General features: G+C 45.0%; 1 protein-coding gene across 1 annotated transcript in view; it reads right to left on the reverse strand.

Annotated features, from left to right (window-relative positions):
• The window catches only part of XYLT1 (xylosyltransferase 1), a 346,586-nt gene that overhangs the window by 19,488 nt on the left and 299,368 nt on the right, over positions 1 to 27,730 (reverse strand). The window contains exons 9-10 of the mRNA XM_088476228.1: positions 25,680 to 25,875; positions 10,966 to 11,299 (exon numbers count right to left, since the gene is read on the reverse strand). Of these exons, the coding sequence (XP_088332354.1) occupies positions 10,966 to 11,299; positions 25,680 to 25,875 (530 nt within the window). The remainder of the gene's footprint in view (positions 1 to 10,965; positions 11,300 to 25,679; positions 25,876 to 27,730) is intronic.

Genomic DNA, 27,730 nt, shown 5'->3' on the forward strand with positions numbered 1-27,730 from the left:
CAGGCAATCACGGCTCACCAACAGCTACTGAGCCACTTACCAGTGTCCCTGGGCTACCCCACACTGGTCTCTGTCTCTCAGACTCCCAGACGCCAGCACTTGTATAATTCTCAAGCAGTTCCGGTAAGTCTGAGTGACAGGCACTGATGGGGGGAACTGGCTTATAGCCCCTAAAGCCTTGTGACCCTCTTCCCTATTGCCAGTAGCACGAGCTCCCTCAGCTCCCTAGCACATTCTAACTGCCCTGATTCCCGCCTATACCTATTGCATGAGCCCCTACCTTGTGTGTATACAGCAAAATACATACATATATACATTATTACATGAACATCCCCTTCTAGATATTATATAACTACTGTCACAGCATGACCTGGTGCTCCAGGTAAGAAGCCCAGTTGTCCCAGATTGCAAATAGATCACTGACTGCCTGTCTAGCTGTGAGTAGACTACAAGCCCCAGCACAGTTTGTCAACTGGATGTGCTGGAACTTGTAGTGCCATCTCAGCTAGAAAGGCCCTGAAAAGACAAGTGATTTTATATATATATATATATATATATATATATATATACATATTTATTTTAGGGGTGTGCACCGGCCACTTTTCGTGTTTTGTGTTTTGGTTTTGGATCTGGATCTTTCTTCGTGTTTTGGATCTGGATTGGTTTTGCCAAAACCACCCTTCCGTGTTTTGGGTTCTGGGTTTTGTGTTTTGGATCTGTATTTTTTTGAAAAAAAGCATAAAAACAGCTAAAATCACAGAATTTGTAGGTTTTTCTGCTCCTATGCTATTATTAACCTCAATAACCTTAATTTCCACTCATTTCCAGTCTATTCTGAATACCTCACACCTCACAATAGTGTTTTTATGTCCAAAAGGTTGCACCGAGGTAGCTGGATGACTATGCTAAGCGACACGAGTGGGCGGCACAAACACGTGACCCATCTAGGCGTGAAACTGCAGTGGCAGACAGGATGGCATTGAAAAACTAGGCCCCAAACTGTACATAATGCAAAGAAAAAAAAGAGGTGCAAGATGGAATTGTCCTTGGGCCCTCCCACCCACCCACCCTTATGTTGTATAAACAGGACATGCACACTTTAACAAACCAATCATTTCAGCGCCAGGGTCTGCCACACAACTGTGGCTGAAATGATTGGTTCGTTTGGGCCCCCACAAAACAAGCTGGCAATTAATCTGTCCCTGCACAAACTGGCTCTACGGAGGCAAGAAGTCGTCCTCATCCTCCTCATCCACAGATTCCTCACCCTCTTCAGTGTTATGTACATCCTCATCCTCACAGAGTATTAATTCGTCCCTGCTGGAACCACAGGTCCCTCTGTACGTTCTGGAGGCTGGTCTCCCTGGAAGAGTTGATCATTCATTTTATGAACATCATCTTCTCCACATTTTGTGGAAGCAACCTCCTACGCCTTTCGCTAACAAGGTTCCCGGCTGCACTAAACACTCTTTCGGAGTACACACTGGAGGGGGGGCAACTCAGGTAAAATAGAGCCAGTTTGTACAGGGACCTCCAAATTGCTTCTTTTTCCTGCCAGTACAGGTACGGACTGTCTGACATGCCTACTTGGATGCTGTCACCGATGTAATCCTTTAACAGACAGACGCACGCTTGTCGCTGCTGCTTTGAGGATTCAAGTGCGGCTACAGCCCACACAATTCACAAAGACAGAAAAAAAAAAAGAATATTTTTATTGTTTGTGGAGCACACTTTGAGGGTGTCACCACCCTTTAACAGACAGACGCACGCTTGTCGCTGCTGCTTTGAGGATGCAAGTGCGGCTACATCGCACACAAGTCACAAACACAAAAAAAATAGTTTTTTATTTTTTGGAGCACTTTGAGAGTTACACCACCCTTTAACAGACAGACGCACGCTTGTCGCTGCTGCTTTGAGGATGCAAGTGCGGCTACATCGCACACAAGTCACAAACACAAAAAAAAATAGTTTTTTATTTTTTGGAGCACTTTGAGAGTTACACCACCCTTTAACAGACAGACGCACGCTTGTCGCTGCTGCTTTGAGGATGCAAGTGCGGCTACAGCCCACACAATTCACAAAGACAGAAAAAAGAAGAATATTTTTATTGTTTGTGTAGCACACTTTGAGGGTGTCACCACCCTTTAACAGACAGACGCACGCTTGTCGCTGCTGCTTTGAGGATGCAAGTGCGGCTACATCGCACACAAGTCACAAACACAAAAAAAATAGTTTTTTATTTTTTGGAGCACTTTGAGAGTTACACCACCCTTTAACAGACAGACGCACGCTTGTCGCTGCTGCTTTAAGGATGCAGGTGCGGCTACATCCCACACATTTCACAAAGACAGAAAAAAAAAGAACAATATTTTAATTGTTTGTGTAGCACACTTTGAGGGTGTCACCACCCTTTAACAGACAGACGCACGCTTGTCGCTGCTGCTTTGAGGATGCAGGTGGAATCTAGACGGGATTTGGAACCGAGGACACACTACCTCCATCAATTGTCTAAATCCCACTGCACTAATGTCGGATACCGGACGCACGTCTAACACCAACATAGCAGTCAAGGCCTCAGTTATACATTTTGCTTCAGGATGACTGCTGTCGTACTTCATCCTCATCGCTAGGGACTGTTGGAGGGTCAATTGTTTAGTAAAAGTAGTGATGTTCCTACTTCCTCTCTGGGATGATGAACAACTCCCAGCAGCAGCAACAGCACTAGTAGGAAGTGGTTCTTGATCTTTCCCTATTTTATTTTTATCAGAGAAAGTTTGGTCCTCCATTTATGTTATATTGATATATATACGTGCGGCTAAAGCGCACACAAACACAGAAAATATTTTTTTATTTTTGCTGGAGAGTAGTGCACTTTGTGGGTTACACCACCCTTTAAGAAATGAGCCAGCCGGCTCTTTACTTATGGGACACAGGCGCACGCTTGGCGCTGCTCCTTTGTTGATGCACGTGCAGCCACAGTGCACACAAGTCACAAACACAGAAAATATATATTTTTTTGGTTTGGAGTGTACTTTGGGGGTTACAGAACCCTTTAACGGTCAAGCCAGCCGGCCGGCCCTTTACTTATGACACAGGCGCACGCTTGGCACTACTTTGTTGATGCACGTGCGGCTACTGCGCACACAATTCACAAACACAGAAAATAATTTTTTTTTTGGTTTGGACTGGAGTGTACTTTCGGGGGTTACAGCACCCTTAACGGTCAAGCCAGCCGGCCCTTTACTTATGACACAGGCGCACGCTTGGCACTACTTTGTTGATGCACGTGCGGCTACTGCGCACACAATTCACAAACACAGAAAATAATTTTTTTTTTGGTTTGGACTGGAGTGTACTTTGGGGGTTACAGCACCCTTTAACGGTCAAGCCAGCCGGCCCTTTACTTATGACACAGGCGCACGCTTGGCACTACTTTGTTGATGCACGTGCGGCTACTGCGCACACAATTCACAAACACAGAAAATAATTTTATTTTTGGTTTGGACTGGTGTACTTTCGGGGGTTACAGCACCCTTAACGGTCAAGCCAGCCGGCCCTTTACTTATGACACAGGCGCACGCTTGGCACTACTTTGTTGATGCACGTGCGGCTACTGCGCACACAATTCACAAACACAGAAAATAATTTTTTTTTTGGTTTGGACTGGAGTGTACTTTCGGGGGTTACAGCACCCTTAACGGTCAAGCCAGCCGGCCCTTTACTTATGACACAGGCGCACGCTTGGCACTACTTTGTTGATGCACGTGCGGCTACTGCGCACACAATTCACAAACACAGAAAATATATATTTTTTTGGTTTGGGCTGGAGTGTACTTTGGGGGTTACAGCACCCTTTAACGGTCAAGCCAGCCGGCCCTTTACTTATGACACAGGCGCACGCTTGGCACTACTTTGTTGATGCACGTGCGGCTACTGCGCACACAATTCACAAACACAGAAAATAATTTTTTTTTTGGTTTGGACTGGAGTGTACTTTCGGGGGTTACAGCACCCTTTAACGGTGAAGCCAGCCGGCCCTTTACTTATGACACAGGCGCACGCTTGGCACTACTTTGTTGATGCACGTGCGGCTACTGCGCACACAATTCACAAACACAGAAAATAATTTTTTTTTTGGTTTGGACTGGAGTGTACTTTCGGGGGTTACAGCACCCTTAACGGTCAAGCCAGCCGGCCCTTTACTTATGACACAGGCGCACGCTTGGCACTACTTTGTTGATGCACGTGCGGCTACTGCGCACACAATTCACAAACACAGAAAATAATTTTTTTTTTGGTTTGGACTGGAGTGTACTTTGGGGGTTACAGCACCCTTTAACGGTCAAGCCAGCCGGCCCTTTACTTATGACACAGGCGCGCGCTTGGCACTACTTTGTTGATGCACGTGCGGCTACTGCGCACACAATTCACAAACACAGAAAATAATTTTTTTTTTGGTTTGGACTGGAGTGTACTTTCGGGGGTTACAGCACCCTTAACGGTCAAGCCAGCCGGCCCTTTACTTATGACACAGGCGCACGCTTGGCACTACTTTGTTGATGCACGTGCGGCTACTGCGCACACAATTCACAAACACAGAAAATAATTTTTTTTTTGGTTTGGACTGGAGTGTACTTTCGGGGGTTACAGCACCCTTTAACGGTGAAGCCAGCCGGCCCTTTACTTATGACACAGGCGCACGCTTGGCACTACTTTGTTGATGCACGTGCGGCTACTGCGCACACAATTCACAAACACAGAAAATAATTTTTTTTTTGGTTTGGACTGGAGTGTACTTTCGGGGGTTACAGCACCCTTAACGGTCAAGCCAGCCGGCCCTTTACTTATGACACAGGCGCACGCTTGGCACTACTTTGTTGATGCACGTGCGGCTACTGCGCACACAATTCACAAACACAGAAAATAATTTTTTTTTTGGTTTGGACTGGAGTGTACTTTCGGGGGTTACAGCACCCTTAACGGTCAAGCCAGCCGGCCCTTTACTTATGACACAGGCGCACGCTTGGCACTACTTTGTTGATGCACGTGCGGCTACTGCGCACACAATTCACAAACACAGAAAATAATTTTTTTTTTGGTTTGGACTGGAGTGTACTTTCGGGGGTTACAGCACCCTTAACGGTCAAGCCAGCCGGCCCTTTACTTATGACACAGGCGCACGCTTGGCACTACTTTGTTGATGCACGTGCGGCTACTGCGCACACAATTCACAAACACAGAAAATAATTTTTTTTTTGGTTTGGACTGGAGTGTACTTTCGGGGGTTACAGCACCCTTTAACGGTCAAGCCAGCCGGTCCTTTACTTATGACACAGGCGCACGCTTGGCACTACTTTGTTGATGCACGTGCGGCTACTGCGCACACAATTCACAAACACAGAAAATAATTTTTTTTTTGGTTTGGACTGGAGTGTACTTTCGGGGGTTACAGCACCCTTAACGGTCAAGCCAGCCGGCCCTTTACTTATGACACAGACGCACGCTTGGCACTACTTTGTTGATGCACGTGCGGCTACTGCGCACACAATTCACAAACACAGAAAATAATTTTTTTTTTGGTTTGGACTGGAGTGTACTTTGGGGGTTACAGCACCCTTTAACGGTCAAGCCAGCCGGCCCTTTACTTATGACACAGGCGCACGCTTGGCACTACTTTGTTGATGCACGTGCGGCTACTGCGCACACAATTCACAAACACAGAAAATAATTTTTTTTTTGGTTTGGACTGGAGTGTACTTTCGGGGGTTACAGCACCCTTAACGGTCAAGCCAGCCGGCCCTTTACTTATGACACAGGCGCACGCTTGGCACTACTTTGTTGATGCACGTGCGGCTACTGCGCACACAATTCACAAACACAGAAAATAATTTTTTTTTTGGTTTGGACTGGAGTGTACTTTCGGGGGTTACAGCACCCTTAACGGTCAAGCCAGCCGGCCCTTTACTTATGACACAGGCGCACGCTTGGCACTACTTTGTTGATGCACGTGCGGCTACTGCGCACACAATTCACAAACACAGAAAATAATTTTTTTTTTGGTTTGGACTGGAGTGTACTTTCGGGGGTTACAGCACCCTTAACGGTCAAGCCAGCCGGCCCTTTACTTATGACACAGGCGCACGCTTGGCACTACTTTGTTGATGCACGTGCGGCTACTGCGCACACAATTCACAAACACAGAAAATAATTTTTTTTTGGTTTGGACTGGAGTGTACTTTCGGGGGTTACAGCACCCTTTAACGGTCAAGCCAGCCGGCCCTTTACTTATGACACAGGCGCACGCTTGGCACTACTTTGTTGATGCACGTGCGGCTACTGCGCACACAATTCACAAACACAGAAAATATATTATTTTTTTAGCACTTGGGGGGAGCACCCCTGATGGACAGAGCACCCCCTGGACAACACTACAGCACCTCTTTAGGACTGGGCCACTGCACAGGACTTTGGAGTGGACACAGCCCCTATGGAGAACTGACTGCACAACACAGTCCAGCCAGCCCCTATGGACTTTGAAGTAGTGGACACAGCCCCTATTAACAACAGCAGCACAGCACAACACAGCCAGCCCCTATGGACTTTGAAGTAGTGGACAACAGCAGCACTACACTACACTACACTACACAGCCCTAACTCCCACCCTCCCTCTTCACTGTCCACAGCCGAGTGAGAAAATGGCGCCGACGTGGGTACCTTATATAGGATCCAAAACCCGCGAGACTCGGAAGGCGGGAAGATGACGTTTTGCCTCGATTTCAGAATCCGAGTCAGGCGGGAAAAGTCGAGCCTGACTCGGATCGGACTCGGATCGGGGGGGCTCGGGGGGGTTCGGATTTCAGAAATCCGAACCCGCTCACCCCTAATTTATTTAATTAAAGTTTAATGAATTTCCTCTCACTATGCATTTGTACACCTTGCTTTTGGTCTGCTTTAGTTAAGTTATATACTGTGTGTGTGCATATGTGTGTGTATATATATATATATATATATATATATATATACACACACACATATACATATATCATGCCAGTACTCCTCTACACAATAATTGTACCTGTCCACATGCCTTCCTCCGACATGCTCTCTCTTTCTCTGTACATACATACTCCCCCTCAGTGTCCCTGCCCTCACCCTCCTTGTAACCCCCCTCTGTGTCCCTGGCATCACTGTCCCTGTAACCGCACTCTGTGTACCTGCCCTCTCCCTCCCTGTAGCTCCCCCTCTGTATCCCTTCCTCACCCCCCCTGTAACTCCCCCTCTGTGTCCCTCCCTCACCCTCCCTTTAACTCCCCCTCTGTGTCCCTGCCCTCATGGTAGAGCACGGCAGAGAAGAAAGTTGTCCCCTCACAAGCTTGCTGCACTTGCCATGCTTTGTAACTCCCCCTCTGTGTCCCTGTCTTCACCCTCCCTGTAATTCTCCCCTCCACTGTCCTTGCCTTCATCCTCCCTGTAACTCACCCTCTGTCCCTGCCCTCACCCTCCCTGTAACTCCCCCCTCGGTGTCCCTGCCTTCACCCTCCTTGTAACTACCCTCTGTTCCTGCCCTCACCCTCCCTCCCTGTAACTCACACTGTGCGTCACCTTATTCTCAATATTCCTGCCACTCATTCTAACTGTCACTCAGTCACATTCACCTATGTATCACTCACACTGATCCGCAATGTCCCTACACTCATCAATTACAGTCCTGCCATTCACACTATCACTCAAGCTAAGTACCACACAAACACCCACAATGTTACCGTCACACACTCACCCTAAAGGCGGGTATCCACTTGCCGAAAATGAAGGACTGAACGATAAGGTTATCGTTCAGTTGTTCATTATACTGTACAGTGGATATTGTGCCTACAGTGAACGATATGTCATTCAGGGCAGGCACCCTCCCTCATCCACAAACATGCTCAACCTGACGATATTGTCAGTTTGACCGTCATGTTCGTTATCGTTCAATCGTCCATCTATATCGGCAAGTGGATATGCGGCTTAACACTCACGCTACGTAACACACAATCACCATCAATGTTCTCCATCACAAAAAATTTGCAGGATAGAATGTCAGAACGGAAACAGACACAGACAGAGGGGAGGAGAGCGAGAGGGGGAAAGTGGAAGATGGGAGGGAAGAGAGAGAGACAAAGTAATGCGATGAGGGAGAATATCAGAGCAAAAAGAAAAATTGTGGAGGGAGAAAAGCGATATGGGGAAAAGACAGAGCGAAAAGTGAGAGATGAAATAAGAAGGGGAATAGGGGAGGAAAAATGGGGCAGGAGAGAGATGGAAAAAAATTAATTCAGGCAGCAATGGGGAAAGAAATTGTTAAAACAAATAAAAAGAAAGCTAGGCAAAGCTGGCCATTACATTTAGATTGTGTGTGTATGTACTGTATATATGAATATGTTTTTAAATGTTAATTTTTGTGTGGATGTTTTTTTGCTTCAATGTGTATTTTTTACACACACATGTGAGATTCACACTGGGTTCTATGTAAATAGCAAAGTGAAAGCTTCATTTTTTGCGTCCAACTCAGAATCAGGCCCAGTGAGGAGGGATCCCGCCCCCTCAACAGACTCCACCCCCTCAAAAGACCCCGCCCCCACTTGGGCTGCTTCCATAAATTTCCCGGGCTGGTTTTCCATCCCAATCCGCCCCTGACAGAGGTATTGTATATACAAAAACATAATACATATATTAGTGTAAGTATAAAATGTGTGCTATTATTATGATGTATACCACTGCCGAGATCGGATGCCACCATCCTATACTTGTCTGTGCCAAGTTTAATATGACTGAAAGCAGGAAAAGCTAAACAAATGGATAAATCGTTAGATGGTGCAAATATAGGAATAAACAGTATTTAATTTGCACTGGCACGTATGCAAATTTCCAAATCTAATAAAATAATTTGTTCTGCTAAACGCCACACATTTCTCAATTAAAAACATCAACTAAAATGCCATCTTTATTCCTTATAGTGAGGCTGAAATTAGACAGATTTCTTCCTTCATACAAGAAATGGGATTTTTGTTCCCTATTCCTGTGATTCAAGTCAAGAGAAACAAATAGTGTATTGCCTGTGTCACGACTGAATGGGATTTTGTCAAACATGATTTAAAAAGTAATATAAGTAAATGCAAATTATCGGGTATCATAGATGAATTTAAGTTATTTTACCCAGTGCTGTTTGTCCATGGGAAAAGTTACAAGTTGATAGAAGATTTATAGTAGCTTCGCTAATCTGGATACAGATGTGTCCTTACATATCTTTGCTGCAGGCGTGCCAAAAAGATGCTCTTAGTGCACCAAGTCCCGTGAGCCTCTGTTAGCACCGGGCACCATTTTTGCCAAAAATTAGTGTAATTTGCAAGTGCAATGCGACTAGGATGCAGCGACAGACTGTGCTGATTCACATGATATGCGCACTTTATATCAGTGTGCGACTGGATCCCTGAATCTGTATACGAAGCGCTACAATGTAGCAGCCACAGCTTATTTCATTCCAAGTTCCGTTGTGCTTCATACACAGGCCCCGGTGCACACAGGTATACAGGTGCCGCATATCAAATTAATCAGCACCGTCTGCTGGTCGTCCTAGTCGCACCAAATTGCCACGCCAGACAAGTCGCGCTGCGTGGCGTATTGAGGCTAGATGTATGGGGGCACATCTATAATTCTGCAGATACTTATTTGATTCATTTCTGAAATTATTTCACTGATTTCTTCCCTTTTCTGGAACTAGCTATACTAATTAAAAACTACACAAACAAAAAAGGGGACCTCTGAGTACCACCAATGATTTTCTATAGATTTACAATCATGTCTTATACTACCCATTTGTAGTGCAATTTTCTCCAAGGGTTACAAAGTTTTGTGTTGCCGTTTGATAATAAGGACAGAATGACAGTAATAATATTATGTGATTGAAAGTTGTAGTTACGTTCATGTAACTTTTCTGGCTATGTCTAAAAACATATGGTCTGAAATGAAAATGGGCCTGATTCAGCAGCGTACGCAATTGCAATTACGTACGCACATCGATCGATTATTCACTTCTGTGCATACTTATAAGCCGCATTGCGTGTATGCTGCGATCACACTGCAATTTCACACGCACATAGGAATCCATTGCAGAGTGATTGACAGGCTATGAGCGTTTGGGGGTGGTCGTAGAAACGCAGGCTTGTCTCTCCGTTTGAACGCCGTTGTATGGGCATACATAAATTAGCCACTGCTATTGCATACACAGCTTGAGTTCGCACTGCGAGCGACGAGACTTGTAATTTCTGCGGCTGGTCAGACCTGGTGTAAATGTGAGTGACGGGCCGATGTCCATCAATGGTACCGATGTATACGTAGAAGTGCGAGGTAGTACGGATGTGAGAAAGCAGCAGTGGGCGTCTCTATATATCGGCTGGGATGTGGAAGGCATTAGCATACATTCGCAGCTGCCTTCCGTGCAAATTTGCAGCTGCGAACGCAATAGCGATCCTTATTGAATCAGGCTCAATGCCTTTATCTCACAAGGTCAAAGCAACATACACAGGCATCCAAAAAAGAGGACAAACAAAAATAATATAGTGGTTGGAACAATAAAACCAGCAGTGACAAAAGCCACTAGCCACAAACATGTCCAGTTAGAAGTGTGGTTTGTAGAATTATCTTTTAGGACTACCCAGTTCCGGAGATAATTGCTTGTTGAACTCGGGTGACAGTAGATTGCTTATGTCTGGTTTTATTGCACCACAAACAAATGACACGTTACAGTGTTCAGTGTATGTTTCAGGAGAAGACTCTACTGGGTATCTTCCGTACAGACTGGGTCGGCATGTTCTCATATAGTATAGTAGAATAATGTGATAGTATAGTACATTACATGACTCTGTAATGTCACTAAATGAATACTGTATTAATAAGTTTCACAATTGAAACACATGTTCCACTTACCGCTCTTAATGGGCTGCCGGTTGGAAAATGTAAGTGGAGTTATTAGAAATCTAGTTTCGGCTACAGGGACCCAGTGATGTAGAACCCGAATAGTCCAGACCCCCGGTCGGAGAGGCACGTTCAGGGGTGGCTTGTAATGCGTATATTCTGCAGTGGATTCAATAAGAATATCGTAGGTGGCAGCAATGACATTTATAGGATCGATCCACACAACAGTGACTGTTATGTTTGGGCCTTTCCCCCACTTCTGCATTGCGATTGGCTCGTCCATAGGCCCCATAACACTGCCAAAGTTCCGGAAAATTCTTTCTTTGGCATCCCACTCGGTTCCCACCTAAAATGCAGATGTGGAAAATGTAATAAACAGAATTAGTTTTCAGTACTTAAAGTAAATAAATGACTAATGCAGCCCACTGTAAATTATACACAATGTACACAAGTTGAAAGAAGACTCACATTTAAATCGCAAATGTGCCCCATCCATAAGATAAGAAATATTACTCCAGTCTGTTCTTTATTGATAAAAAATGATTTATAGCAGTTTATAACAAGAGAACATTGTTTTATATTTTCCTGCGGAATGTGTGGAAAATTATTAATTCAGCAAATACAGTGTTAGAAGAAAGAATAAACTACGAGTTATAAAGTGATGATGGTGGAAGCTGCGGCAAATGTTGTGCTCTTCTCAAATCGGTTCACTTGCCAATAGTGAAGTTCCACTCAGCATGTTTTCCAGTATGTAAATGACGCCCGTTAGGAGCTTATCATAGAAAATCACAGCGGACAATATTATCTGATTATTGGTTGCAGATCATGGGTACAGTTTATAATACAGATCCCTTTATAAGGACACAGTGGTTAGCATAGCTGCGATTGCTGGGGACATGTATTTTATTCCGACCTGAACACTATACATATGGAGTTTGTATGTTCTTCTTGTATTTACGTGGGTGTCCTCTGTTAGATTAATTTATTTTGGATTAAATGAACCCTAGTTCAACGGTTCCCAAAGTATGTGTCCCGCGGCTCCCAGGGGTGCTGCGACACTTATGCAGGGGTGCGGTGGGTGGGTGCTGTGACAGCAAGTCAGCTGGTCGGGCCACGCGCTGCCCTTATGTGGCACATATAGGAAGTACATGTATGCCATTATTTTATGCTGCTAAGATTGGGATGCTCGTTGCTCACTAATTGCTGTCTCTGCTTGTATTTGCACATTTGCAAACTAAAAGTTAATAAAAATAATTAAAAAACTTTTGCTTTTTAATTTATTTATGTAATTAGTTTTTGGGATATAAAATTAGGTATTTTCTTTTGGTCTATAGGTGCGGTGAAAAACTGATGAGACAGTAATGCTGTCGTCGAGTAAAAAAGTTTGGGAACCACTTTCCTAGTATGATTACATATACTGTAGAATTAAAGGGTACATTTATCAATATCCAGAACTAAATAACAATCACAGGGCCTGATTCAGACCCACTCGCGAGCGGCTGTCCGCTCGCAAGTGGGTCGATGTTCTGGACTGAGCATGCGCACGATGGAGGGAGCTCCGTCGTGCGCATGCGCCAGACGCGACGAGCGAAGGACTTTCCTTCGCTCGTTGTGTCTGATCAAAGGGGGCGTGCTGTCGATGTTGATTGACAGCACGCCCCCTTTGGTGGGCATGCCGGGGGCGTGCCTCCCTGACGGGGGCGTTCCCACAGGAACGCCTCCCGTCAGAAGCCGGCCCACTGACATCACTAGTGATGTCAGTGGGAGTGATTTTGGCTCTGATAGAGCCAAAATCACTCCGAAGCTTGCGGTTGAAAACCTCAACCGCAGGCTCCGGCTCGCAGTTTCGATGGTCGCGATGGTCAAGACCATCGCGGCCATCAAACTGCACGCTCGTATAGCCTGTGGGTGGTGACCCACAGCTATACGAGCGTCCAGGAGGACGCTCCATTTTCATGGAGGCCGGCCCTCATTCAGAGCGTGCGCTCTGCTCAGAGCGTACGGCTCTGAATGAGGGCCACAGATTGTTATTTAGTTCTGGATATTGATAAATGTACCCTTTAATTCTACAGTATCTGTAATCATAGATTCGCTAGTATTTACGTTGCTGAAGCCCCAGCGAAAACCCTGCTCTCCGCTGTAAGTTTTCTCCTTGGTGCCAGCAGCCGAAGATATATATTATTTAAATGCATGCACAGAGCAGTATGGCCCGCAGGGGAATTTAGCACAGCCTCTCCACCCTGGTCACTCATTTCTGGGCAAAGGTAATGCCATCTCATGATTCTGCCTTCTCTATAGAAGGCTAAGCGGCATTAAATAGGTTAGCTGCAGAAACATCTCTGATCTCCCCAGGGATAATCTTTTGATAAAGTGAGAGAAGCCTAGGAAAGTCCTTTCTCCAATGAAAACGGCACAGAAAAGTATTTTCTCGACTCTATAAATAGACTCCTTAGACTTTAACCTCCAATGAAACAGGGACTGATGTGATAATTCCTTCACATCACCTAATATTCTGCCACAATACAAAGAATAATAATAACTATTATTATGATCCTTTATTTCTATGGTGCCACAAGGATTCTGCAGCACCTTACAAAGTACATAAACAATTGAGCAGAACAAGAGAACAGTGACTTACAGTACAAGACAATGCAAGACAAGAACATGGTATATAAACATTGCTGCGACACAATCATAGCCCTCAATACGATGGCAAAAGTCAAGAGTTAGGTTCTTTACACAATAGTAAGGAAGGGAAAAGCACATGGGGGAAGATGGCTCTGCTCGTGAGAGCTTACATTCTAAAGTGCAGTGGTAGACAGACAGGGGTGACACAGATGGGGTAGATAGTGACCATTGGACAGAGTATTAGGATGAGAGATGAAAGGCTTTGATGAAGAAGTGGGTCTTAAATGCCTGTTTGAAGTTTTGCAGAGAGGTGGAGAGTCTGACTGGGAGAGGTAGAGAACTCCAGAGGTAGGGAGCAGCACGTGCAAAATCATGGAGGCAGTAATGGGAATAAGTTAGCAGTTGGCAGGAGAGCGGCATTAATTAGCGGTGCGAAGAGGGCGGACAGGAGTGTGAAGGGAGATAAGGTCAGAGATGTAATTGGGAGAGGAATGGAAGATGGCTCTGTAGGCGAGTGTGAGAAGCTTGAACTGGGTTCTGAAAGGGAAGGAGAAGCAGTGTAGGGCTTGTAGGAGAGGGAAGGCAGATGTAGTACGTTTGGAGAGGAAGATGAGCTGGGCAGCAGCACTGAGGACAGATTGGAGTGGAGAGAGTTGGTAGTCAGGGAGGCCAGATAGGAGGAGGTTACAGTAGTCCAATCTGGAGATGACCAGTGAGTAGATGAGGGTCTTAGTAGCATCCTGGGTGAGAAAGGCTCTGATCCTGTAAATCTTTTTGAGATGGAAACGGCAGGTCTGCGAAATGTACTGAATGTGAGGTTTGAAGGTGAGGGAGGAGTCAAAAATAACTCCAAGACAGCGCACTTGGGGGCTAAAGGAAATGGTTGTGCCGTCAATAAATAATGAAATTGTAATAATAATAATAATAATAATAATAACCTCACTGTTGTATAATTCCTAACACTCCAGATGACAAAATTGGTACAAATAAGCTATGCTGATTGCCTGAAGTCTAGACTGCAGGCAGCTGCGCTGTCTGTATTTACATGAATGCCAGCCACTCAGAGGAGGTACCAATTTCCCAAGCGCTTGGGGTGCAGAGTTTGTACAGTACAGACTTCTCCATCCCTTTCCACTAGCTGGACATCAACAACATTACATTTCACAGGTAAACAATTGCCATGTTAAATGCACAACAGATTTTATCCAATCCTGTGTCTTTGTCAATCACTTGTCTATCAAAATCCCATTGGGAGATTCACATAATATTCTTTTTATTACTTAAGACTTGCAGCTAATTTGATAATGGATGCTAAGAGCATTGAAAACCTGGGAATAAATATAGAGTACATAAACACTTGTGGTCCCTATGGTAATCTGCCGTGAGTGGTCTATATATTGTTAGATGCAAGCTGTCATTACATGTAATACTGTGATGAAGTTTAACCTTGGCTAGCATTGATTATGCACTGACCATAGTCAATACAGGTCAGTATACACAGTGTTATACATTAAATTATCTCAGCAATGTAACTGTTAATTTGTTTTATAGAAAAGGATCTGCTCATATCCAACCGACGACGTACAACAATGCAAACATCGGTAACATTGAAGCAGATCGTGCAGCCATGCAGCTTGTAAGTCACGTCTGAATGCGGTTCTCCTGACACGCAGAAAGGTCTCATGCTGCGTAGGATATCACAATGTCTAATTTATTCACGCCCATGAAATTACGTTAAAACAGTCCCCCAAACACTGACTACCTGTCACTCAATTTGTGAGTGAATCCTTTGTTTGAGTGTGATCAAAATACAATTGCTGTGCGGGCACAGTGTGGCATTCCTGCATGCGCATTGGCTATCAATCGGTTTTGCGTAAATCTCAAAATCAGGCCCCTAGTTCGTTGAGTCGTCTCTAAATTTTAAACTTTTGCTATAAGCTCTAAAAGTTTAGACTAAAAGATATTCATTTGAATTCAGTAAACCATTAAATTAAATTTAATCTTAAGATTAAATGGCCACTTTGTAGAACAGAGGTGTCAAACTTGGAACTACATATCCCAGCATGCCCTGCCACAGTTTTAGCATGCCCTAATAGCAAAACTGTAGCAGTTGTTGGGATGTTTAATTCCACTGCAGCTGGAGGGCCGTAAGTTAGACACCCCTGTTGTACAATATATTTAATGGTTTTCCATGCAAATGGGATCTCAAACTTCACACACCAAACACAGTTCTGATGTTCGAATTGAAAAAAACCTAAAAAATAAAACATATCATTTCAGTGATATAGGGATGGACGTAATGTCAATGCTGTATGTAGTTGAGCGATTTTTTGCTTCTGCGCATGCACAAAAAGTCTTGGATACCCTGACTGCGCACCCAAGCGTCCAATGTCATTCGCCACTGCGTACGGGATCGCTAAAACTTGAGAAGGGGTTTATGATCCCTGGGCATTTCAAGGGGGAGACTGGGAGGGGACCTAAAGTGATCGCAAAAAGGGGGCGTTTCATGGGCATGTTGTGGGAGTGTCAGACGTGTCTGGGAGCGCTACTGCGTTACAAATTAAAAATCCAATGCTTCATAGGCCTTGTTTAGTTGATTTTAGGAGAGTAGCTAAAGTAGACCCTAGGCTACCGCAAATGTCGATGGTGCAACCTATGTTTCATCGATGTTGGAGTGCATACAACCTCCATCGCAACTAAACAGACCATGGAGCCTAAAAGTGAGTGTCTCAGTGCTTGTATATATTCCATTGCCAAGTGGAGCACAAAGGGAAGCTGAGGTAAGCATTTGTATATTTCTGCAACCGCTACTGAGCTGCGATTGTGGCTGCATTAGCCTCCATCTCTGATTCAGGCCCATAGTTTGTTTTTACCACACATTGTAGGCCTAAACATTAAGCCACAAATTTGGCCATGGCAGTTGAATCATACTTACCTACATTTTTGTTATCCTTTCCGGGAGCAACCACAGAGAGGACCTGCTGCTCCCAGCTTCGGGGGAGCGGGGCCAGACTATAGTCGTCATTAGGCCCCGCCCCTTTTACAGGAAAACTCTGCGATTTGCGGGTCTGTGTGGATGGGCGGGGCTAATTGATGCAAATTTGCTTAATTTATCCCCGCCCCCTCCCTACGGACCCGCAGATTTCTTGGAGAATCTCCACATCCTGCCCACTTCACTAGGAAGTGGGCGGGATGCGGGAGATCTGCCTACTAATCCGGGGCTGCGGGGGGTTACCTGAAAAATCAGGAGCCTCCCGCGACTCCCGGGAGAGTAGGCATGTATGAGTTGAATCCACATCAAACCAGCACAAAAACATGGTAAAACTGCAAACAAGTACAAGACTCTAAAATAGAATTTGATATTGAATTGGTTCATATAATTCTGCATTTGGTAAAAATATAATGATAAATTAATACTTTTTTAGCTATCAAGGTTCTGTGTGATTTATTTCTCCTCCCACCTACAAGGTGGCAGGTGATATATTTCTAAATATTCTGGTGGTTGGGTACATAATAATTCTAGCCTCTCACGGGGTTGCACCCCCGCAGAATAACACTTATGTGTGACATAAAACCAATATGTACATGAGTTGAAATCAGGGATTTTTTTCTGGTTTTTATACAGATTTATAAATAATATAAGTACAGGTGCAGTGGATATTTTGGTTTTTGTAAGCCCCTCAGAGCTACAAGAAATCCAGGAGAGCAGCATATGCAGTCATGGGCAGTTTAAGATCTTATGAGAGGAGGGGGCCTGTGGCCCGTGTGCAGACTCTGGCAGGCCCCTCCTCTCTGCAGTGCAGGATACTTTGGCATTGTGTTAGATTCAACAGCTCATGTGCAGGTCTCTGATAACATGGCGTCAACTCCATTGTCCCAGATGACTTCACTAGAGCGCATATCCCCGGGAAAATGGGCGCTGTGCCATATTCAATGTGATTTGTGCTGCTGCAGCACTGCCGCAGAACTTCGGAGAGGTAAGTAATAAATATGGGTGCAGGGTGTGCGGTGTGGGCCGGTGTGCACAGCAAACAGCATGCAGCTGCACACCCGATGCAAGAGGATGGTCTAAATTCACTTGGATATATGCATATACACAACCAGAATAGACCACAGTCCTGGCTACATGCCTTCAACATGCCTTACTAACCTTAGCCTGTAAACACCCAGTAACAAACATCCAGCCACAGGTGGCGCTGCGTCTGAGATGCGTACACCTCTGAATAGCCTCCGGATGAATGCGCTCAGCTAAAGATCACTAAATGCAAACACACAATGGAGTACTGTGGAAATCTAAATCAACTCCTAGTTATCCCTTTTGAGGTATAAACTGTAATTAATTATGTCTAAACCAGCCAGCCTAGATTTTATTTTTTGTGCCCCAGCCTCTTCTTCTATGCACCCCGTAGCACGGTCAATTGTTGTTCAGGCTACTATGGTCTGAGAACTGGTCTAATATAACTTGGCATGGCTTGTGATTATGGTGGTTTGTGCTGTTCAAGGGATATAAACTTTATTAATATTTGTAAATAAGTTCCCCAAAGTTGCACAACTTAAAAAATATTCAATTAGAAAACTAACATTTGTTTGTAGGGCAAATAATAATGATTTCTATAATTCTGTTGCATGCGTAGGCGAAGTACACTCAAAGATAACAAACAAGTGAAAGACCAAAATGGGAAAAATTATAGCGGTGCTAACTTATCACTTCAGGGAATTAAAAGTCAACCAGCAGACACTTTGATAAACAGCACTAACAAAACATTCATCTACTTAATGGGACATTAATGTCTGGGATTTGCCACACACACCTAAAGAGTGAGTTCTACATTGGTCTTTCTTAATTGCCCAATCACGACCGCCATTTGTTATGTTAGCCACATTGATAGAAAAAGAATGTGCCCAATTAATTTCAGGCTGGCACAGAATACTAAATACGTATATATGTTATATTATAGCACTCTACAGTGTGTATCATTCTGTGGCTTTGCCTCACTGGGAAAATAAAATATACAACTGATTAAAGCTCCCCTCTTGGAAAATTTCAGTTATATGGATCCAGTGTTCTCCCCAGAATTTTTTTCCAGCCGGGTGGCACCAAAAAGTAGCCATGTGGGGGCCGTCGCAATTATGCGTGCGCCGGGAAAAGGGGTATCTCCCTTACCAATCCAGCCTGACAGGTCTCAGGCTGCTCCCCCACTGGCTCTGTCAAAAGTGTCCATTATGCAGTCCCGACTGTATTTGTGCCCTTTATATAGTGTCCCCTGTAGTTTTCCCCTTTATGCATTGCCCCTTGTAGTTTAGCTTTGCCTTTATGCAGTGCTCCCAGGCTGAAATAGTGCCTCTATGTAGTGTCCCCAGACTGGTCCCTTATGTTGTGCCCCCAGGCTTAAATAGTGCCCCCAGACTGGCCCCTTATGCAGTACCCTCAGGCTTAAATAGTGTCCCTTATGCAGTGCCCCCAGGCTGGCCCCTTATGCAGTGCCCCCAGGCTGGCCCCTTATGCAGTGCCCCCAGGTTTAAAAAGTGTCCCTTATGCAGTGACCCCAGTTTTAAATAGTGCCCCTTAGGCAGTGCCCCAGACCCTTCCTGGCCCTGGTCCCAGCCCCAGCCCAGAACTTTCCTTTACTTACTGGCGACTCAACGCTCACTCTCCCACTCCCGTTGCCTCACTCTGACTGGATCCAAGTAGATCCAGCAGGGGCGAGGGGCAGGCTCCTCACGTTGCGGGAGACGTCACGACGTCACGGCGCAGTGCATCACTGGGAACGCTTGCCTCTGAAGCGATCGGAGGCATCATTAGCCTCCGGTCACTTCAAAGGCCAGTGTTCCACAGCAGGGGTCAGGGGGTTGGCGGGAGAAAGTGCCGGGTGGCAGGCTGTTTCTGCCGGGCGATGCGCCCGCAGAAAACAGCCTGGGGAGAACACTGTGAATCAAATGTTTAATTTGTTCTGATTTTCCTTAGAGTGCAACAAATGTCTACAGACAGGGCTGGATTATTGACAAGACAGGCACCCGCCTAGAGCATGGTGAGACCTAGTGGGATTGCCTGCTGCCCCCTACCTAATAAGTTACAATGTTTTGTTTTCTGAAGGGCCTGTTGTCCATTGCAGCTCCGTAATGCTAAACAGTGCTAGTGCCTGATCGCAATGTGATGGCAGGGGGATATGTGGGGAACATTGTGATCAGCTGCTGTGATGCATTGCAGTGCTACAATGGTTAATGCAGGCACCAATGTGGCTGAGCTGCTTCATACACAAAAATAGCAGCAGGCGAGGCTTTTACAATGCTGTCACAGAGTTCCTCCAATCAAAGCATGAATAGAAGGAATGCTCTCCCGCCTCTCTGCATAGGATCTGGCAACACAAGGTAAGGCTTTATGGTTATGTGGGGACATCCGATGGCATATAAGGGGCATGGGGGTACATCTGATGAGCATATAAGGGGCATTGGAGGTCTGACAGCTGTTTGGGGATCTGATGGGAATGTAATAGGCATGTTGCAATTTCTGATGACATGGAAGGGGCATTGTGGTAGGTATTAAGGGCATGTAATGGGCATATGGCGATTTCCGATGGCATGTAAGGGTCATTGTGGGTTTCTGATGGCATGTTGGGAGGTCTGATGGGCATGTAAAGTGCATGTGGAGCTGACTGATGGCATGTAAATGGCATCTGGTGATGTTTGGTGGCATATAAGGGACACCTGATGGCATGCAGGTGTATCTTATGGACAAGTAAGGGGCAGAAAGGGATGTCTGATTGCATTTAAGGGACAGGTTGGGAGGTCTTATTGGCCTATGAGGAGGCTCAATTGTATCTGATAGGTATGTGGGGCCTTGTGCATGTCTGTGTGTGTAGGAACCTTACAGTGATTGTGTAGATGTGAGGTGCCAGTGACTATTTACCTTTTTTCCAGTGCGTGTGTGTGTGTGTGTGAACTCGCGCGTGCGTGTGTGTGTATCTTAACTGGATGCCAACAGGTCAGTGATGTCACTGATTCTAATAAATTCATAGACTGCATTCTCATGAATATTGGTTGAGCCCACACAGTGTATAGGAGATATGCCTTAAATCAAAGCTGACAAACTACTAAAGCAGCATTTTTCAACTAGTATGCCGCAAGCGGTTGTGAAGTGTGCTGCGGTGGTCAGTTCAGCGCACTTGTACTGTAGTGTGTTTTGTTCCTGAGGAGGCCAATGTAGTGTGTTTTATTCATGTGGAGGCCAATGTAGTGTGTTTTATTCATGTGGAGGACAGTGTAGTGTGTTTTATTCCTGTGGAGACCAATGTAGTGTGTTTTATTCCTGTGGAGGCCAATGTAGTGTGTTTTATTCCTGAGGAGGCCAAAGTAGTGTGTTTTATTCCTGAGGAGGCCAATGTAGTATGTTTTATTCCTGAGGAGGCCAATGTAGTGTGTTTTATTCCTGTGGAGACCAATGTAGTGTGTTTTATTCCTGAGGAGGCCAATTTAGTGTGTTTTATTCCTGAGGAGGCCAATGTAGTGTATTTTATTCCTGTGGAGGCCCATGTAGTGAGTTTATTCCTGTGGAGACCAATGTAGTGAGTTTTATTCCTGTGGAGACCAATGTAGTGTGTTTTATTCCTGAGGAGAACAATGTAGTGTATTTTATTCCTGTGGAGGCCAATGTAGTGTGTTTTATTCCTGTGGAGGCCAATGTAGTGTGTTTTATTCCTGAGGAGGACAATGTAGTGTGTTTTATTCCTGTGGAGACCAATATAGTGTGTTTTATTCATGTGGAGGACAGTGTAGTGTGTTTTATTCCTGTGGAGACCAATGTAGTGTGTTTTATTCCTGTGGAGGCTAATGTAGTGTGTTTTATTCCTGAGGAGGCCAAAGTAGTGTGTTTTATTCCTGAGGAGGCCAATGTAGTGTGTTTTATTCCAGAGGAGGCCAATGTAGTGTGTTTTATTCCTGTGGAGACCAATGTAGTGTGTTTTATTCCTGAGGAGGCCAATTTAGTGTGTTTTATTCCTGAGGAGGCCAATGTAGTGTATTTTATTCCTGTGGAGGCCCATGTAGTGAGTTTATTCCTGTGGAGGCCAATGTAGTGTGTTTTATTCCTGTGGAGACCAATGTAGTGTGTTTTATTCCTGAGGAGGCCAATTTAGTGTGTTTTATTCCTGAGGAGGCCAATGTAGTGTATTTTATTCCTGTGGAGGCCCATGTAGTGAGTTTATTCCTGTGGAGACCAATGTAGTGAGTTTTATTCCTGTGGAGATCAATGTAGTGTGTTTTATTCCTGAGGAGAACAATGTAGTGTATTTTATTCCTGTGGAGGCCAATGTAGTGTATTTTATTCCTGTGGAGGCCAATGTAGTGTGTTTTATTCCTGTGGAGGCCAATGTAGTGTGTTTTATTCCTGAGGAGGACAATGTAGTGTGTTTTATTCCTGTGGAGACCAATATAGTGTGTTTTATTCATGTGGAGGACAGTGTAGTGTGTTTTATTCCTGAGGAGGCCAAAGTAGTGTGTTTTATTCCTGAGGAGGCCAATGTAGTGTGTTTTATTTCTGAGGAGGCCAATGTAGTGTGTTTTATTCCTGTGGAGACCAATGTAGTGTGTTTTATTCCTGAGGAGGCCAATTTAGTGTGTTTTATTCCTGAGGAGGCCAATGTAGTGTATTTTATTCCTGTGGAGGCCCATGTAGTGAGTTTATTCCTGTGGAGACCAATGTAGTGAGTTTTATTCCTGTGGAGACCAATGTAGTGTGTTTTATTCCTGAGGAGAACAATGTAGTGTATTTTATTCCTGTGGAGGCCAATGTAGTGTGTTTTATTCCTTAGTAGGCCAATGTAGTGAGTTTTATTCCTGAGGATGCCAATGTAGTGTGTTTTATTCCTGAGGAAGCCAATGTGTTTGTATTTTTAGTGTGGGAGCCAATGTGTATGTTTGTCATTGGTCACGCATGCCGCATTGCCGCATAGTGTGCCTTGGCAAATTTAAAATCTTGTGTCGTGTGCCTTGAGTTGAAAAAGGTTAAAAATCACTGTACTAAAGCATGGAGTACTATATATTTTTGCACCCAACCAGTGAAGTGCTGGATTTACAAAAAATATCACCAATAATAATACCAACAAGTAAAATGAGGAGAATATAATTTCTAGATGTGAATGTGATTATCCTACAGTACATAACACATTCACATGCCCATCCACCATGCGCACCAATATTCATGGGAGATGCTGCAGCAGCCAGCGCGTCCCCAATGGATGCAGAAGTGGGTGCTTCACTTAATGCAGCTATTTATGAATCTATGAGGAGGGGTCAAAATTATATGGGGGGCAGGGCTCAGATTGTAGGCAATGGCAAGCAGTTTTCAGAAGTAGAACGATTTGGTCAGTCAGAGGGGGTTTCTGGGCAGTCACACCCCCTCCCCCTGTGTGCACCACTGATGTCCACTCATTTGTCACCCTGTCTCTATGTCTCCAGTGTCCTACCTAACAATAAAACAGTATTCCTGGCTTGCCTGAAAAAGTAGACCTGGTTCAACAAAATTATTATTATTATTATATTATTATAACAATATTTTTTCAATTGATTTTTATGCTTGATTTTTGTTTATAATTTGTTTTTTTACTGTACATGCTATTTTTTAAACACAATTTTTATGACATTATGTATATCATTTTATTTTGACACTGTTGGAAAATATAGTTTTTGTGCACTTGGGGATGAAATTATATTTAAGGATATATAGCAAAACATTTTAATAAAATGACCACTTGGATAAATACTTTATTGTTACATGCTCTAGGCAGGCACTAATCTAATGCAATGTGTGGGTTATGTGTGCATCCTGTTTGGATTACAATACTCAAAATGGTCCTGTATTCGGATATTAATTATTATATAGAATTATAGATTATAGTATGAGACATTGGGGAAGACATGAGAGAAAGCGGATGAGTCTTTCCCGAGTCAAACATACTCCCACAGCACGTCGGACTCAGGGCCTGATTCAGAGCTGAACGCTCTGACCAGAGCGCTCGCTCTGAATCAGGGCCCTCCTACCTTTTTTTGGAGCGTCCTCATGGACGCTCGCATAGCTGTGGGTTACCACCCACAGCTATAGCGAGCGTCCATGATGATGGTCGCGATGGTCTTGACCATCGCGACCATCGGGCTTGCGACGGAGACCCTGCGGTAGGGTCTCGCTGCCGCAAGCCCTGGAGTGATTTTGGCTCTATCAGAGCCAAAATCACTCCCACTGACATCACTAGTGATGTCAGTGGGGCCGGCTTGAGACGGTAGGCGTTCCCATGGGAACGCCTCCGTCTGGCAGGCACACCCCGGCACGCCCACCAAAGGGGGCGTGCTGTCAATCAACATCGACAGCACTCCCCCTTTGGTGCGAGACCTGGAGTGATGGTGAGCCCGTCGCTTGCCGGGTCTCGCGCATGCACACGACGGAGTTCCCTCCGTCGTGCGCATGCGCAGTGGGGAACATCGACCCGCTTGCGAGCGTCCTGCCGCTCGCGAGCGGGTCTGAATGACCCCCTTAGTTCAGTCCTTGTAGATTTATTATACAGATGCCAGGGAATATCTAGATGTCTGTATATCCAAGTAATGCCGCATACACACTAGACGATGTGTGTATGTGGCGATATCATCTGCAGAGGGACACGTGGGGGTGCCGACCTTGGCAAGTGTATACACACTTACCAATGTCGGCCACCCCGATCGACGGCGGGTGGGGCAATGCTGCATTCGGCAGCATGGCATTGTAAACGATATCCCCAGATTGAGCTGCATGTTCAGCCGACTGGGGATATCGTTAATGATGCGTGGGAGCGCGCATCATTGGTCATTCAGTGTATACACACTGGATGATATGAACGACATGAACAATAACGATATAAAGATCATATAGTGTGTATGCCCCCTCAGTGGCGTCTCTCCCCGAGGTGACACCCGGTGCAGGGAGGGACACCATGCGCTGGGCACCTGACGAAAATGGGGCGTGGCCTTCGGGAGGGGCGTGATAATAGGTGAGGGGCGTGGCATCGCGGCCCTGGTCTTCAAGGAGGAGGCATGATACTGAGCGAGGGGCGTGGTTCCGCGGCCCGAACCCGGCCCGTGGTAACCAAAATCTATCAATAGGGTGTTGCCGGTGGGGGATGCAGGAGGTGCGGGCATGTGCGGTGCCGGCTCCCTCATTGACAGGAACCGAGTGCTGCACTTAATACTACAGTGCAGCACCCGAGTCCTGTCACTGAGGGGGAGCCTGCACCTTGGTGTCACCCCTCGGCGGGTGACACCCGGGTGCGGGCCGCACCCCCCGCACCCCTCTTGTGACGCCACTGATGCCCCCTAAGAACAAGGGACGTAAATAATGATATGATGCAATGGTATATGTGTTAATACATTAAGAGGTATGGAGATGTTGTCTATAGCAACCAATCATATTCTATTTAACATTTAACTAGCACCTTCTAGAAGATAATAGCTAGAATCTGATTGGTTGCTAGAGGCAACATCTCCACTTCTAGAAACCCGCACTTTAGTAAATATAACCCTAGGGGTCAATCCTATTAGGTACGAAGGGTATGATGTGCTATTGCAATGGCGTTTAAACGCCGGCAACTGCACCACAACTCGCACCCTTTGCTACCCGACCCTAGCCTGGATTCGCATAATTTTGCTTGGAGCCCTATGGGGCTGCGAGCAATAGCAGGCGAATCCGGGCTGTCGTAAAGTGCGGCCACTGACTCGCACCGGTGAGATCATCGCGGCTAATAGGATTGACCCCCTAGTGTCTGGTGACCTCGACTTTGCCTAACATTGTAGTATTTTAATATCTTTCTGACCCTGGATTGTTTGACCTTGCCATCCTCCCTGAGTGGTAAATACTAATAACTACTTTCAGATGTACAGACATACAGACAGACAGACATATATATATATATATATAGATAGATAGATAGATAGATAGATAGATAGATAGATAGATAGATATACACAGGTAGATGTGACAGAGAAAGAAGAAATGGACATACAATACATTGAAGTGAATACAATTTTCCTTTCTGACAAGGTAAAGATTTGGAGCTTTTTTCTTTTTTGTATAAACCCACCTCAGAAAACTGCAGCCTTCCGAAATCACTGGTGGGATTGGCAATTTTAAAAACCTTCTTTGGCATTACCCAGGTCTCCAACGTCTCAAGCTTACTGACTGCAAGATTAGTGGCATGATGTCTAATAAGAAAGCCCTGGAAGCGGTCAGCGAGGAAATAAAGATGGACTGACACAGGATTGCCCATGGGATAGTACCTGAAAAGAGAGATTTAAGTGGAACTGAGAGTTAGGAAAATAGAGAAAAGATTTAGGCACTTTTGTTAGCAGACTGTAATGTCCCCACAGAGAGTAAAGGCTGAACTGTTAAACTTATACACTGGTCCCTACAAGTAAATGAGGAAGCAGTTAATAATATTCTTTTTCATGATCTTTTAGTCAACATATTACATCCCTCTGTATATTATTCCATAGAGAAACATGTAGGGCTGATTGGTTGCATGAAGTTATCAAAGGCTTTGTATATATGGAGTAGTGCAGAAAAAGAGGTATGTGCATCATGCAAACATGGAGTAGTACAAGAAGACATGCAGACATGAAGTAGTGAAGACATGAATACATGCATCATGCAGACATGAAGTAGTGCAAGACAAGGAGGACATGCATCATGCAGACATGAAGTAGTGCAAGACAAGGAGGACATGCATCATGCAGACATGAAGTAGTGCAAGAGAAGGAGGACATGCATCATGCAGACACGAAGTAGTGCAAGACAAGGAGGACATGCATCATGCAGACATGAAGTAGTGCAAGACAAGGAAGACATGCATAATGCAGACATGAAGTAGTGCAAGACAAGGAAGACATGCATCATTCAGACATGAAGTGGTGCAAGACAAGGAAGACATGCATAATGCAGACATGAAGTAGTGCAAGACAAGGAAGACATGCATCATGCAGACATGAAGTAGTGCAAGACAAGGAAGACATGCATCATGCAGACATGACAAGGAGGACATGCATCATGCAGACATAAAGTAGTGCAAGACAAGGACGACATGCATCATGCAGACATGAAGTAGTGCAAGACAAGGAGGACATGCATCATGCAGACATGAAGTAGTGCAAGACAAGGAAGACATGCATAATGCAGACATGAAGTAGTGCAAGACAAGGAAGACATACATAATGCAGACATGAAACAGTGCAAGACAAGGAAGACATGCATACTGCAGACATGAAGTAGTGCAAGACAAGGAGGACATGCATCATGAAGACATGAAGTAGTGCAAGACAAGCATCATGCAGACATGAAGTAGTGCAAGACAAGGAAGACATGCATCATGCAGACAAAGTAGTGCAAGACAAGGAGGACATGCATCATGCAGACATGAAGTAGTGCAAGAAAAGGAAGACATGCATCATGCAGACAAAGTAGTGCAAGACAAGGAGGACATGCATCATGCAGACATAAAGTAGTGCAAGAGAAGAAGGACATGCATCATGGAGACATGAGAAGGAGGACATGCATCATGCAGACATGATAGTGCAAGACAAGGAAGACATGCATAATGCAGACACGAAGTAGTGCAAGACAAGGAAGACATGCATCATGCAGACACGACAAGGAGGACATGCATCATGCAGACATGAAGTAGTGCAAGACAAGGAGGACATGCATCATGCAGACATGAAGTAGTGCAAGACAAGGAGGACATGCATCATGCAGACATGAAGTAGTGCAAGACAAGGAGGACATGCATCATGCAGACATAAAGTAGTACAATACAAGGAAGACATGCATCATGCAGACATGACAAGGAAGACATGCATCATGCAGACATGAAGTAGTGCAAGACAAGGAGGACATGCATCATGCAGACATGAAGTAGTGCAAGACAAGGAGGACATGCATCATGCAGACATAAAGTAGTACAATACAAGGAAGACATGCATCATGCAGACATGACAAGGAAGACATGCATCATGCAGACATGAAGTAGTGCAAGACAAGGAGGACATGCATCATGCAGACATGAAGTAGTGCAAGACAAGGAGGACATGCATCATGCAGACATAAAGTAGTACAATACAAGGAAGACATGCATCATGC

The sequence above is a fragment of the Taudactylus pleione genome, unplaced genomic scaffold, assembly GCF_031769625.1.
Source record: "Taudactylus pleione unplaced genomic scaffold, aTauple2 ptg000184l, whole genome shotgun sequence".
Lineage (NCBI taxonomy): Eukaryota > Metazoa > Chordata > Amphibia > Anura > Myobatrachidae > Taudactylus > Taudactylus pleione.